At 36.7% G+C, this 13,431-nt stretch overlaps 1 protein-coding gene across 16 annotated transcripts in view; it reads left to right on the top strand.

The window, feature by feature from the left end:
* Sls (sallimus) overlaps positions 1 to 13,431 on the top strand; it is a 335,820-nt gene that overhangs the window by 70,526 nt on the left and 251,863 nt on the right. For all 16 annotated transcript variants that reach the window (XM_076431149.1, XM_076431143.1, XM_076431152.1 and 13 more), the window contains 12 exons: positions 580 to 827; positions 2,588 to 2,844; positions 3,731 to 3,922; positions 4,042 to 4,224; positions 4,620 to 5,228; positions 5,843 to 6,001; positions 7,901 to 8,084; positions 8,146 to 8,273; positions 8,666 to 9,112; positions 9,671 to 10,037; positions 11,082 to 11,530; positions 12,233 to 12,632. In XM_076431149.1, coding sequence (XP_076287264.1) covers positions 580 to 827; positions 2,588 to 2,844; positions 3,731 to 3,922; positions 4,042 to 4,224; positions 4,620 to 5,228; positions 5,843 to 6,001; positions 7,901 to 8,084; positions 8,146 to 8,273; positions 8,666 to 9,112; positions 9,671 to 10,037; positions 11,082 to 11,530; positions 12,233 to 12,632 — 3,623 coding nt within the window. The remainder of the gene's footprint in view (positions 1 to 579; positions 828 to 2,587; positions 2,845 to 3,730; positions 3,923 to 4,041; positions 4,225 to 4,619; positions 5,229 to 5,842; positions 6,002 to 7,900; positions 8,085 to 8,145; positions 8,274 to 8,665; positions 9,113 to 9,670; positions 10,038 to 11,081; positions 11,531 to 12,232; positions 12,633 to 13,431) is intronic.

Below are 13,431 nucleotides of genomic sequence, written 5' to 3'. Positions count from 1 at the left end.
GATTAATAATTATATCAATTTACGTGAAAATTACGGGAAAAAACATCTTAAAGGTAGTAATAAAAAATAGTCAAAGAGACAACATTCAATATTAATGAGGTCTGCAGCTAAGGAAAGGAAAAATGCAGCACGATTTTGAGCTGAATTGGAGCTCCCAGTAACAACAAGACGTATGCAACAACTTTTTGATTCTTCTGGACAAAAATGCAACGTAAACCAGGCCTTAAAGAAGTACATAAACCGGCCCGTATTGATTTCGCACGGGCACAAAACACAGTGACTTTATAGAAATTTCGGCCACTGTAGTGGTCGGTCTTCTTTTGTTTCAATCAGGACGTTAAGTATGAAACTTGACAAATGTCAAAAGGTTTGCGTTTTCATTGTCAAGTTTTATACTTAACGATGTAGCTATGTAGACTACAATGTCCACCACGAGTTCCAGAACCTTGAACACCTCGTGGTGGGGATCGCTAGTATACAACGAACGAGGTTTCTACCTGTACTTCGAGGGAACACTCCCTACTATTGTTTTCACAAGAGCGAATAAGTGAATAATTCAAATAAGCGTGTATCTTGCAGCCGGGCGGAGGAGTGTCGAGAAAGCATGAGAGCTCTCGAGATGACATGCAACGACACACTGCTGCCGATTGAGATCGAGGCAGTGAAGAACTTCCTGTCGAAGATCCACGATCTTCGGAAGAACATGTTGGAGGCACTGATGGGCGCCTTGCAAGAGGGAAAGAGTTTGTTAGACAGGCTGAAAGAGATCGCTAACGAGGGCACATTGGACTCTAGACCGGAGAGGATTAAACTGGAAGCTGATCATGGTGAGCGGCTGCTACTTAATTAATGTTACCAGCTGGAAAAACCAGATAATTAGAATCAGTATCGCTATCTTGATCGCGATCGTTCCCTTTCGCTTTTATTTGATCGATGACATAATTGATGTGTGCGTTTCATGCGCCGACACCTTGCACCGTGATACGCGAAACAACGAGTAACAGAGAAAAAAGAACAACCTGCTTCTATAATTACAATGAAACACTTACTTAGATGACGATGAATCTCGTTCTCTAATTGCTGGAAACAAGTTTGCTGGTAGGATGTCAGGAAATCAGTGGACCTTTATTCATCACTGAATACTATGCAATATTTTTCGTCAATTTATGAAATTTTCAAATGAATTGAGAAACCAGTTTTGTTTATAAACGTGTGGACGTACGAAGAATGTTAACTCTTACTAGAGAAAGCGTGTAGAATCCACAGTAAATAGTTCTTCGAAGTTGAAATTACGTTTCTTCATCACAGTTCGAAAGCCGAGAACGTTTAACCAGGAATTTGACAGTTTAAACGGATGCAGCATGCAGTGACACCATAATGAATCACGCTAAAATTAACTTTTCAACGTACAAGATTTATTTACATGTACAGGGTGCATAAAAAGTAATGGCGATCCGTCCTTAGGGTGAATCTACACCTCTGGATCGGTGGACATATCAAAGAAAATTGTTATTAAAGTTTGTTTTTATATCAACACCTTCTACTTGTCGCGAAGAAAGTTTGAAAGGAATCGTATGTTGCAAACAAATATTTATTAATAGACTGCGGATCTTTAGGCAAAATAAAAATTGTCTGCATCTATTGCACGAAATAAAAACGAAATTGAATGTTATTTCTGCTCTTAATGATTTTAATAAAGGAAAAATCATATAATTAGCATCTTCAATTCTTAAAATTTCTCACCAATTTTGAATTTGATCTTCTTAATTTTGCTATAAATCCGTAAAGATGCGCAGTGTAGTTATTAACACTAACTAAGTTTTCACATTATATATTTTTTAATTATTGAAATTATAAAGATGCTTCCATTAGAAATTATTTAATAAATTTCTTTGTTCGAGCACGTGTTATTATAAAAATTGTGAAAATCTGAATAAATCCAGTCTTGTAATTTTGATAAAACCCGGTACGGTTAGTGTTAAGACATTAGAAAATTGTATAATATTACAATCAGAAAAGTTGAAGATTTTTGGTCCCCTGAGTGAAAGTTGAACCTTATCCCTTCTCGACGAGTAGAAGGTGTTGATGTAAAAACAAACTTTAAGAACAATTTTCTTTGGTATAAACAATTTTGCGGCAACTTTCTTTTATGTAGAAATGTCCACCGTGATCCAGAAGTGCAGATTCACCCCTAGGATCGTTGGGTCGGCGTTCAATAGTATACTCGGGAAGTAGAATTGGTTGGTCATGATCAGACGCGTCAGACGATTCCTATCAATAGCACGTGTATTTGTCGCATTTTCAAAATCTGTTTTCTCGAAAACGAGGCGTCCAACGAAAAAATGATATTTCCTTCTTTCGATTTATTCTTACGTGTAGAATCATCCCCTGTCCGGTTGTACCACTCATCTGGCCACATCCTGTATACAGAGAGATTTGAAAATTATATGTTAAATATCTTCACGTATGTTATATTATATATGTTAAATATGTATCTGACACGTGTCTGCTTATTTTGTCTCTATTGTACGATGAACATGCTCATTCAATATTATCTGATAATGTGTTCTCTCTGATTTTTGTGCAGCCGTGATACAAGTCGAAAGATGGCTGGAAGAACTCCACGACAGAAGACAATTGATTGAAACATCATTTCGTAGTCGAAAGACTCAATTGGAACAATGCCTGGCTCTAGCTCTGCTAGCCACCGACCTACGTGATCTCGAAGAGATCTTGAACGACAGAATCGCTGCTCTTTCGAGCAGCTGCGATCAACTCGGCGATTCCGCGTCGAGCGCGGAATTGCTTCTGTTCGAATTGAAGAAGTTACAAGCTGAAGCGAAGGTATTATCATTGCCAAGTGTCGTATCTAGATTGCGAGTCTCCAGGCAAAATGAATATAAAAAATATTGAAAATTGAGTATAGGTGAAATTGAAAATTGTTGGAAAATTTTAAAAATTGAATATGTCAATATATGATTTCTATATTCTATTAAAATCATTAAGTGAAGAGATAAAATTCAATTTAGTTTCTATTTCTTGCAATCGATGCAGACGATTTTTATTTTGCATAAAGATCCGCAGTCTAATTATAACAAACAGAAATGTTATAAAACAATACTAGTGTATTGTATCATTGTTGGTCAGAATATTTGTTTTTATTATTAAACGAATAGTGTGTGTCTAAAAAAACTTGATTTCTAGTACCTACATTATTTTAAATAGAAAAACTCTAAAAAATATATGTAACTCAAGTAATTTCTTATTATTTTTACTTTAAAACAAATACCTTACGTAAGTACTTCAAAGTAAAAATAATCAAGTCCATGTATATGTTTCTTACAATTTTTATACTTAGAGTAAGTAATGTACTATTGGGTTGGCAAGAAAGTAGTTTCGGTATTTTAAGGTGAAACACCAATTAATTTATTCAATGTGTTCAATGATCATTTATTCAATGATCTTTTGCCAATAAGAACAAATAAGAAAATATTTTACTGATTAAAGTTCATAGCTTAAATAAAGAAATTCGGTTTTATTTCACCTTAAAATACCGAAATTACTTTCTTCCCAACGCAATAGAAATCGTGTTTTTTAGACTATCCATTTACAAATAGAAACAAATGCTCTGACCAGCAATAATAAAATATTATTGCTCCACTTTCATATTATGCGACACTTCAAATAGACAATGCAACTCATATTTATAAACATATTATTACTATTACAGGAATTTCAAGATAGGTCGATTAAGATAACGAAATCAACCGAACGATTAGTGTCATCAGGACACTTTGCCGGCGAACAAGCGACGGAACAAGCTTATGCCATCCTCGGTGCCGCGGCTGATTATGTTAACGATTTGGATCAGTATGAATCGCTGTTGAACAGGGCTATAGCATTCTTTGATTCTGCGAGATCTGTAAGTATTTGTGGTGGAAACAATAGTGATTAAACATGTCGGATTTAATTAGATAAACGAGAGACACTAAATGTATTGATTATTGACAAAACGTAATTTGTGAAACAAACATTGCGCAGGCCATTACGAAACTGGACCAGCTTGAGATCCAGCTGGTAACAACGGAGCATCCCTCATATTCGACGCGATTAGCTCGGTTCCATGCTCAGACAGCAACCACTATAGAAGATGTTACGTCAAAGCCTTTGACTGAAGGATACGCCCTCCTTGATATCACCGGAAGGGGAGCGCCTGGTGCTGAGGTCAGTTTGCAAAATTCCTTTTCTCTGCATCGTAACAATTATGATATTGTTTGGTACATTTGGAGACTCTTAGCGATCTTCGAGAAATGCTAGATTGCACACATGTGCTATCATTTTGTTTAGGACTACATATGCAGGATGAGTGGCAAGCAATCCTGAAAAACTTCTACATTTTTTGAGATAGGAAGAAAAGTTTCAGCCAAAAGTCGTTTGGTTTCAAGGGGCCCATTACGTGGTGTACATAAATTTTTTTCAGGTGAAGGTGCTTAGGAGATTTGTAGGTCAACATAGTTTTTTAAAATGGAACCACATATTTTTGAAGTCCTACGTTTATAGCCCTTCACGAGACAACTTCAACGATATAATCATTCTCACATGTCTCTTCCTTTCATTAGGGTGTAAAACGGATGGTAGAAGAGCTGGAGAATCGGAAGATTCGTTTGATGGAGCGTTGCACCGCCCACGAGAAGGAGAACCTCGAAATATCGAGAATGATAAACGCGTTCCTGGACAAACACGACGAGCTACGAAAATGGCTGATGAGTATTCCGGAGGCCTTCCTCCAGGGCCATCAGGACATGGGCAGTGACGTCCCAATGGCGGAGGATTTCTGTCGGTTGCATCGCCAGTTGCTGAAAGACGTCGAGCAAAGGACTGAGGAGGTTCAGCATCTCGAGTTCGAGATACATCCCGTGGCAGATCGGCTGGACGAGGAACAGAAATTGGAGTTGAAGTCGAAGGCCGCGGAGCTTTTGAGTCTTTGGACCAGAACGAGAGAACTGTTGGCCAAAAGAATCGAATTGGGAAACATCTACTTGCAATTTCACTTGGACGTTCAGGAACTGACGAGTAGAATCAAATCGATCGAATACGAGTTAACGAGACCCGTTGATATTCTGGATTCGGTGAAAGTTGAAAGGATTGAGAAAGAATGGGACGAGGTCCAACACCTTTATTCAAGACTAGCCGGAAATGGAAAAGCTTTCTTGGAAACTGCTGTCAAGGTCAGTTTGTTCATTCCCCCAGAACAATTCTAATATTTTTTCCTGTTATTGTTCGTCTGGAACTTGGGAATGAGATTCATTTCAGCTATACATTGGATATTTAACCCTTAGCACTCGAGTGGTGACTCGGTCACTACTAAAAATTGCTGTACCATTATTCAAAATATTGTTCACATTATTAATATTGGGATTTAACCAATTACTAAACATTTCAGTATTGTATCAGGTATTATATCAATTGCATATCTATAAAATGAAAAAAAATCATATAGAATGGAATTATTCTAGTTCGGAGGAAATGTATAATTTTGGAGATAAAATAGCTCCGAGTGCAAAGGGTTAAACTGTAATCATTCCGTTAGCAAGGATAGTACGACACCTTCGGTTATGCTTGAAACACTTTTAAAGTTTTAAGATTGTAAATACTACATGCGAGTAATTAAAAATTAATAGTGTATATTTCTAAATGAAAAACATGTTAGTTTCAGTGAAATTGATTTAGACATTCATTGTAATAAAAATGAAACAAATATTAATATGGTATGGACAGTCTGTCAGGAAATATTCTGTTAGTGACGTTATTATTGTTACAATTAAAATAAATTTCCTTTTAGGTTGACGACCCCTATCTGGACATACACAGAGCTTGTCTGTGCGTTCAAACAATCTTAGACAAGTTTGCTAACAAACAATTGGAGTTGAAGACAGTCAAAACCGAAATTTTGATCGAAAAACGTATCGAGTACGAGCGAACGTTTGAACAGTGTACAAAGGTGAGATCATTTTGTGTTGTACTGGAAGTAAAAAAAATCAAATTAAAATTCTACATATACTGTTGTTTAAAATTGTAACATATATAACATAATGTTGTAAGATAATATTCATTTTCACATTTCACAAAATAATGCATTGCATTTAATAAAGCTTAGTAATTATGAACATTGTTACCAAAATCAACACTGGTAGCAAACACATTTTGACTTTATACAGGGTGATCGGTAACTGGTGGTACAATAAAAAAGGCGATGATTCTGGATTTAAAACCTTACTTCACCTTACGAGACCACATGGACTTTCTTATACATATAATCCCGTAGATTTTGACGAAAAAATGCCAAAAATAAAAGTTTCAACATTAGGAATTTACTTTTTGACAGGTAAGGGCGCCTCCTTGTAAAAAATGCTGAAACTTGGATTTTTCGGCATTTTCTCGTTAAAATCTACTGGATTACATTTGAAAAAAATGCAAAGTTTGTGGTGTTACGTCCCGGAGTCTGACTTTCGCGAAAACTATCGTTCCGCGACCCATTCCCCTTACTGGACGCTCTCAAATGCGATACAACCTTTTGTCCACGCGGCACGTTACGTCCGACATCTGACTGGGAACCACGACTTTCGCGAACATGCGTATTCTACTTAACGCTTACAGTAGATTCGCCCCAAAGCGGCGGACGAGAACAGAGATAACTGAGACGGCGCGAATCTTCGCAGGGAAATATCTAGCAACTTATCGGACAGTTGAGTATAGCGATCGGTGAAGACAGGCAGGCTTCCTTTATGCGAACTGCTTCCGTTGCTCGCTGACGGCTGCAGTCGAATCAGGCTGGATCGTCGTAGGAAGGACGATGATCCTCACTCGTCCTGGGAAGATCACGTCGTCGGTGATCCTCGGTTGGCGGGAGATACCCCGCTGTTGTCCTTCGTCTCGCGTTCGTTGACGCGCACGAGCTTTCGTAATTGATAGCGACGAACGCGAATTGAATAGGAGAGTATTGCAAACGCGAGGATGTAGGGAGAAGAACTAAGCGAGACTCACTTATTAAATTAATAACTGGGAATATATTTGTAACGTATGAAATGAAATTATAATGAACTAGAAGCGCGTGTTATAGCAGGACCGCTCAAAGGCGGATGAGAGCGAGGACTCGTCGGAGTCTGGACCGGGACATCCAGGAGGCGGCGAGCCTCGCTGGAGTCTTGAACGAACGTATCAGACTGGCTGTCCGAATTGAACTGAACTAACTGAACTCTTTTTAGGATCGTGAGGTCGAATACATAGGTGTCTTATTTTCTACCGGATGTCTCGTTAGACATAACGCTATGGATGTTATGAGAAGCGCGCGATTAATGATTACGGTGAATGCTACGTGATACTGCTACGGGGAATACATTAAGATATGATTATTATACAAGGGTTAAGATAAGAATGGGTATATGGTATGAGGTGATAATCGGATCTGATGAACGGAGCGAAGTATGACTACTTATAACTAATCAATATTCTTAATAATTACGGTTACAATATCCTACTCTTATTGGCTATGCTTATAACCTATGGCAACACGTCGGCAGACGTGACAGTGGTCCCCTAAGGTGAAGTTTAACCTAAAGATTTATTCTCAAAAAGAACGTATTTGAAAATTCGGCGAACACGTGTGCTATTAAATAAAATTCGTCTGACGTGTCTGACCACGATCCACCGAATCTACTTTTCACATATGCCAATGAGCACGCAAACTTGGCGAATTTTCAAAGTCGATTTTCTAGAACACGAAGGCTCGTATGAAAAAATTTTATTCTAAATTTTCGACTAATTTTTTAATGTAGAATAACCCCGTTTTCAATTGTACCACCAGTTACCCTGTATAACTGTTTTTTTTCTACATTTCCAGGCATTGGAGACGGTTAACGAATGCAGCACACGACTATATCCGATAATATGGACTTATTCTTCTAACATATCGGCGATTTATCAAAATCTACAAGAAATCAAGAAAATCGTTCCCATGGAATTGAACAAATCTCTCAATGAATTGAATTCTAGAATTAAGAACATGATGTTCTCGGGCTTGAAAGGTATTTAATCAATACTAACTAAAATTAGTACAGTTTATACTGATTAAAAATGCTTCAATAGGTGTAAGCCAAATTGCTGGAGACCAAATCGCAGAAATCGAACAGATGCAGGCGAATTTCCGTACAACGGCTAGAAATTACGAAACCCTTTTAGATTCAATGATCAGCGTAATTCACAGCATGGATGAGGTAAGATATGATACTGTTATTTTAATTATTTTTAAATTCTTCTAATAATTTTACTGTTACAAATTGCACCTACTTATTTTTGTCCTAAATGCATAAAATCCGCTGTCTGTTGATCAGTATTTTGAACTGGTGAAAAATTGAGACAGTAATAAAATATTATAACTAGCAAATTAAAAATATAATAGAATTAGAATGTTAAAAAAAATCGTTTCTTGAGTTCATACGAATGTAAAATCATATACCTCTTCAGTTTTGTGTGAACCCGTTTTAATGAACACATAAATAATGGCTTTCTGAAAAAATGTTTTCATTTGTCCAATTCTGCGTAGTTTAATGTAGTACTACACTAATTTACTATAACACAAAATTGTTATGTCAAATTTTTGTTCAAGTTCAAGCGAGACATCGATCAGATAGAGGTCCAGGCAGAACGAGCGATGTCTGTGAAGAGTCTGATCGACGTGGAAACCATTTCAAGCGAGCTGACCACGAAGAGAAGATACATGAACGATAGATTAAGCCAGATAAAGGGCAATATGCAGGAACTGCTCACTCGAATCCGGCAGCAGGAGCCACCGTTAGCCGAAGTCCATGATAGTGAAAAATTGGAATGCGTCATGCGCTCGCTCGTAGTCGACTTCGCGAATTGCGAGCGTAAAATTGACAAAATCGAGGAGCATCGACGAACTTGTATCTTCGCCGAGGATCTAGAAAAGATCCACAGCGAACTTCGAGATCTGAACGAACATCTGAAAAACGTGGAAGCTAGGATTGGCGAGAATCTTGAAGCAGCCAAAACTGCTGCTTCTACGTTCGTGCAATTCGAGAAAACCGTCACGGTAAGACTTTTCTCATCGGTGGATTTTTATAAATCGATTTTAAATTGTGAATGTGCACGGACTAAACTTGCGATTTTTGGAAAATTGTCGTTGTTTAAACTGTTGTGATTTCGGAAAGTCGTACAATGAAAATCCGGAGGAAATAATAAATTGAAGAAATGATTTTTCCTTGAAAATGCTGTCAATTGAAACGGTTTATACATTTTATTATACACGATTACAAAATGTGGCTCTTATTAAATTAGTAATATTATAAATTTACGTTCCAGAAGTACTTTTTCATTAAGTCCAACTACGTAAATAAAAATAATTGGCAATGTCGTAAAATGAATGACAAAAGCATGTTTTATGAACTCCAATTACATAAATAAAAATAATTGGTAGTATTGAAAATTTAATTACAAAAGCATTAATAGGTTTACTAAATCCAACTACGTAAATAAAAATAACTAGTAATACTACAAATATGACAAGAGTATTCTTTTACTTATTATAGTATATCGTTTAATATTAGACGAATAAGTTTCCGTCATTTAAGGAATGTGTAATTATTCGTAGATTCTGGAAGAAAGAATTGAGACCTTCGTGAGAACAACGGAGAAATCGATAACAGTTTTAACGCCAGAAATAGCGAACGACATTGCTTCGTTGAGAGAACGACGGAGGAACTTCAAGGCAAGAGTCGAAGAAACGAAGAGACGGATGTATTTGAGCGAAGAATATTTCGTTCTTTTGGAAGAAGCCAAGGAATGGAATAGAACTGGTAGTAAATTGTTAATGGTGATCGCGAGAAAAGCGACTACGGTGAAAACACCGAGCGACGTCATGGAACTTCTTCAAGAAATGGATAGCTACCTAAAGTCTGGGGAGGAGGTACAGGAACGAAGGATTGAGAGACTGAAAAACCTGTCGACTCTTATCTTTGGTAAGTAAACTCACGATTTTCTGGAAACATCGTGATTCCAAGGATTCAGTTCCTGCTTTTTTAATGGATATTTCTTCACTTAACATTATTCGACAATAACAATATACGAGGTGTGTTAAAAAGATGGGAATTTTCACTTCCCGGAAGAAATTTTATTCATTCGTCTACATTTCTACATGAATGATATTCAAACTGTGTTCCACAAAACCTTGGGTTCCACAAAATGTCCTAAAGAGTTCCATAAACGCACATAAAATATTAACTTCATAATACTTTTTTAACTTTTATTATGATAGAATAAAAGAATATTAAAACGTTTTTCTTTTATACATATGCTTCTAATTGATTATAAAAAATCAGATCGTTTGGTACAATTATAAAAAAGTTATTAGTTTTTAAAAGATGTACGAATACTTTGTACACCCTCTGTATTTACTCACAGTTTTCATACATTACAAATTTAATAAAGTGATAATTAATAAACAGTAAATAAAATTTTGAATTTCTTAACAATTGATTTACATCTGGTTTGATTTTTTTCCAAAAACTTACTTGACAATACTTTATTTGCGAAAGGTTGAATTTGATTTTCGAAAGGGTGAATTTGATTTGCAAAAGCATGAAATAAGAGTGCAAAACCTGTACAGTAAACTGATCATTCATCATAATTCATTATATAGAAGTACAGAAGTATAATATGTATAATCATATAAACTATGCTTGATTTAAACTATGTCTGATTTTTGAATTATCATAAAGTTCACTGAATTAAAAATACAGTTGTTTGACTTCTTAAATATGTTCAAGCAGTGGATGGAATTATAATATGTTAATAAATAGATATACTAAATTATACAAAATATACTATTTTTGAAACGTTGAATGTTTTTACCGTTCTGTCCTTGATCTATGCGTAGATTTTTGCCATAAATACATAAAATCTGCAGTTTATTTATTACTAACCAGCAGACATATTTGAACGTTGTTACCAATATAACCGGTGTTAACATGTTTAATATCATTCGACAATATTTTTTGTATCAGGAACAGACAGGCTGCCTCAATTCAGCCATATGATACTCGAGAATCGTCAAATGCTGGATTCGTTCTCCGTCGTTTCCTCCGAGTTGAAAACGTTGATGAGAAACTTGGAGAACGCGGAGGATATCCGGGAGAAGTTGCGAATAGAGAAACTGGAAACGGACGAGAAATTGCGAGCTGCCAAAATGGAAATGGCGGCCGCGGCAGCGGCTAGAGAGGAAGCCGAGAATGCGAGGAAACTCGCGGAGAAGCTTGCTGCTGAAACGTTGCAGAAAGCGACCGCAGAAGCGAACAAGAAGAAGGAAGAAAGGGAGGCGCAAACGATTTCAACCGCGCCGCCGTTGTGCTCCGTGTCGGCGCAAACTGAACAAATTGAACTCACCGACAAGAGTTTTGTCCAGGAAACAGTCACGTCTGCCATCACCACTAAAGAAATCCACATCTTACAGAAGGTGATATTTCGTACCAAGAGGAGGATAATCGGGTTTTAAACTTCCAGAGAATCAATTCTTTTGCAGTTTCTCTGACAAGGGAACTCAAATAACTGATACACGCCGATTTTGACGACATTTTCAATTCAGCCGTATTTCGTTTGTGCCCGCTGTTTTCTTGAAGGGAGAAATCAACCCTTCTATACTTTTACGTAAGTGCCTATAAATCTCACAAACGATGAAAGATATCAAAAAACGGTTGAAGTAAAAGTTACATGGTTTCTTTGAGCCCATTAATCTGTCCGATAAATTTTTCAAAAAAGTAATTTGCTTTTTAATAATAATTTTGAAAATGCTTTTTTTTAAACAATGTTCGCACAGATTTACATGTCCAAAGATACGATGTAACTTTTACGTCAACTACTTTTTGATACCTTTTGTCGTTCGCGATTTATAAGCACTTAAGTAGAAGGGTTAGTCCGAATAAAAGGGTTGATTTCTTCCTTGTAGTGGATTTCTCCCTTATAGTAGAAAACGAGCACGATCGAAAATTACGCCTAAATTCTTAGGTAGGTCTAATGAATACTTGTGCAAAGTCTCGTCAAGATCATCATAGCATGATTATACATCTCTGAATTGGTGGAAATTTATTCATTTTTAATGCAAAAATTCACATATACTTTTAAGGTTCAAACTTTTGATATAATGAATTTTCAATTTTAGACGGAAATCGAGAAAACGGTTCCAGCATTTTCGCGTGAAGCAAGCCCAGCGACGAAAACTGTATCTGAAGAAATGCAAGAGAGATCTTATGAAACAACGCTGGTAGATAGCGTACCTCCATTAGCTCCAGAGTTCACGATTCCCCTAAACGACGCAACTGTCCAAGAAGGTGAAAAGTTCACCTTCCAATGTAACCTGGTTGGTCATCCCCTGCCGGAAGTGGTTTGGTACAAAGATGGAATCTCCATTTTGAATAACCCTGATTATTTGACGACCTATGTTCATGGTTCGTGTACGTTAACAATCGAAGAAACTTTTGCCGAAGATTCTGCCAAGTACACTTGCAGATCGTTCAATATTGCTGGTTCAGCCGAAACTTCTGCCACGTTGACTGTCAAAGGTGAGTCTATTGTTTTCACGATTATTGCGATATACAGAATGGTCTACAATTTAATCCCTACGATTATTTAACCATTTCTGGTCATCTGACCAAAAGTCCACTTGACTTTTTTAAATGGTAGTATGTATGTCCGATTGCGCACAGTTGTGCAGATGATTTCAAGACGAATTCGATAACCTGCTATACTATGACTTGATTGATTGATTGGTTGATCTTGAACTAATTGTACTATACAGGATGACTCATTTAAGTGTGACCACCAGAGTATCTTCTTTAATTTTGACAAAGTAAATAATTTTTTATGAGTGATTTGAATGGCATCAAGTGGTCAGTATCCTGCAGGAGTTATTTTTTTAAGTTGTTGTTTTCTCTCGTAGTTTTCAAGGTAATTTTTCTTTTTAAATAACTTCATATACTTTCGTGTTGCATCGCGTAGCTCATAAAAAAATACTTTAATAATAATTTGATGATGTGTTGCATCGCGTAGCTCATAAGAAAATACATTCAAATATGTACTACGACATGACCTTCAAGGTCGAACTTATAGTACGTTTGTAAGAAGAATGCTCACACCTATAAAACTGTAGAAAGTGTCTTTTAAATGAATCCAGGTATATTGTTATACTTTTTTTAAAACAAAATTATCACAGTTTTAACGACAGTTTCTCGAAAATGGGAATTGTAGGCACGGTGTACCGGCACAACCTGAGGGCAGAATGAAGGCAGCTCGGTCCTGAAACGTGCCCTCGTTTAAGAGGGCAGCACGGTCGCACTAATATGGCGGATGTCGAACATGTAT

Source organism: Lasioglossum baleicum, chromosome 9 (assembly GCF_051020765.1).
Source record: "Lasioglossum baleicum chromosome 9, iyLasBale1, whole genome shotgun sequence".
NCBI lineage: Eukaryota > Metazoa > Arthropoda > Insecta > Hymenoptera > Halictidae > Lasioglossum > Lasioglossum baleicum.
This window is presented reverse-complemented; position numbering and strand designations above follow the sequence as displayed.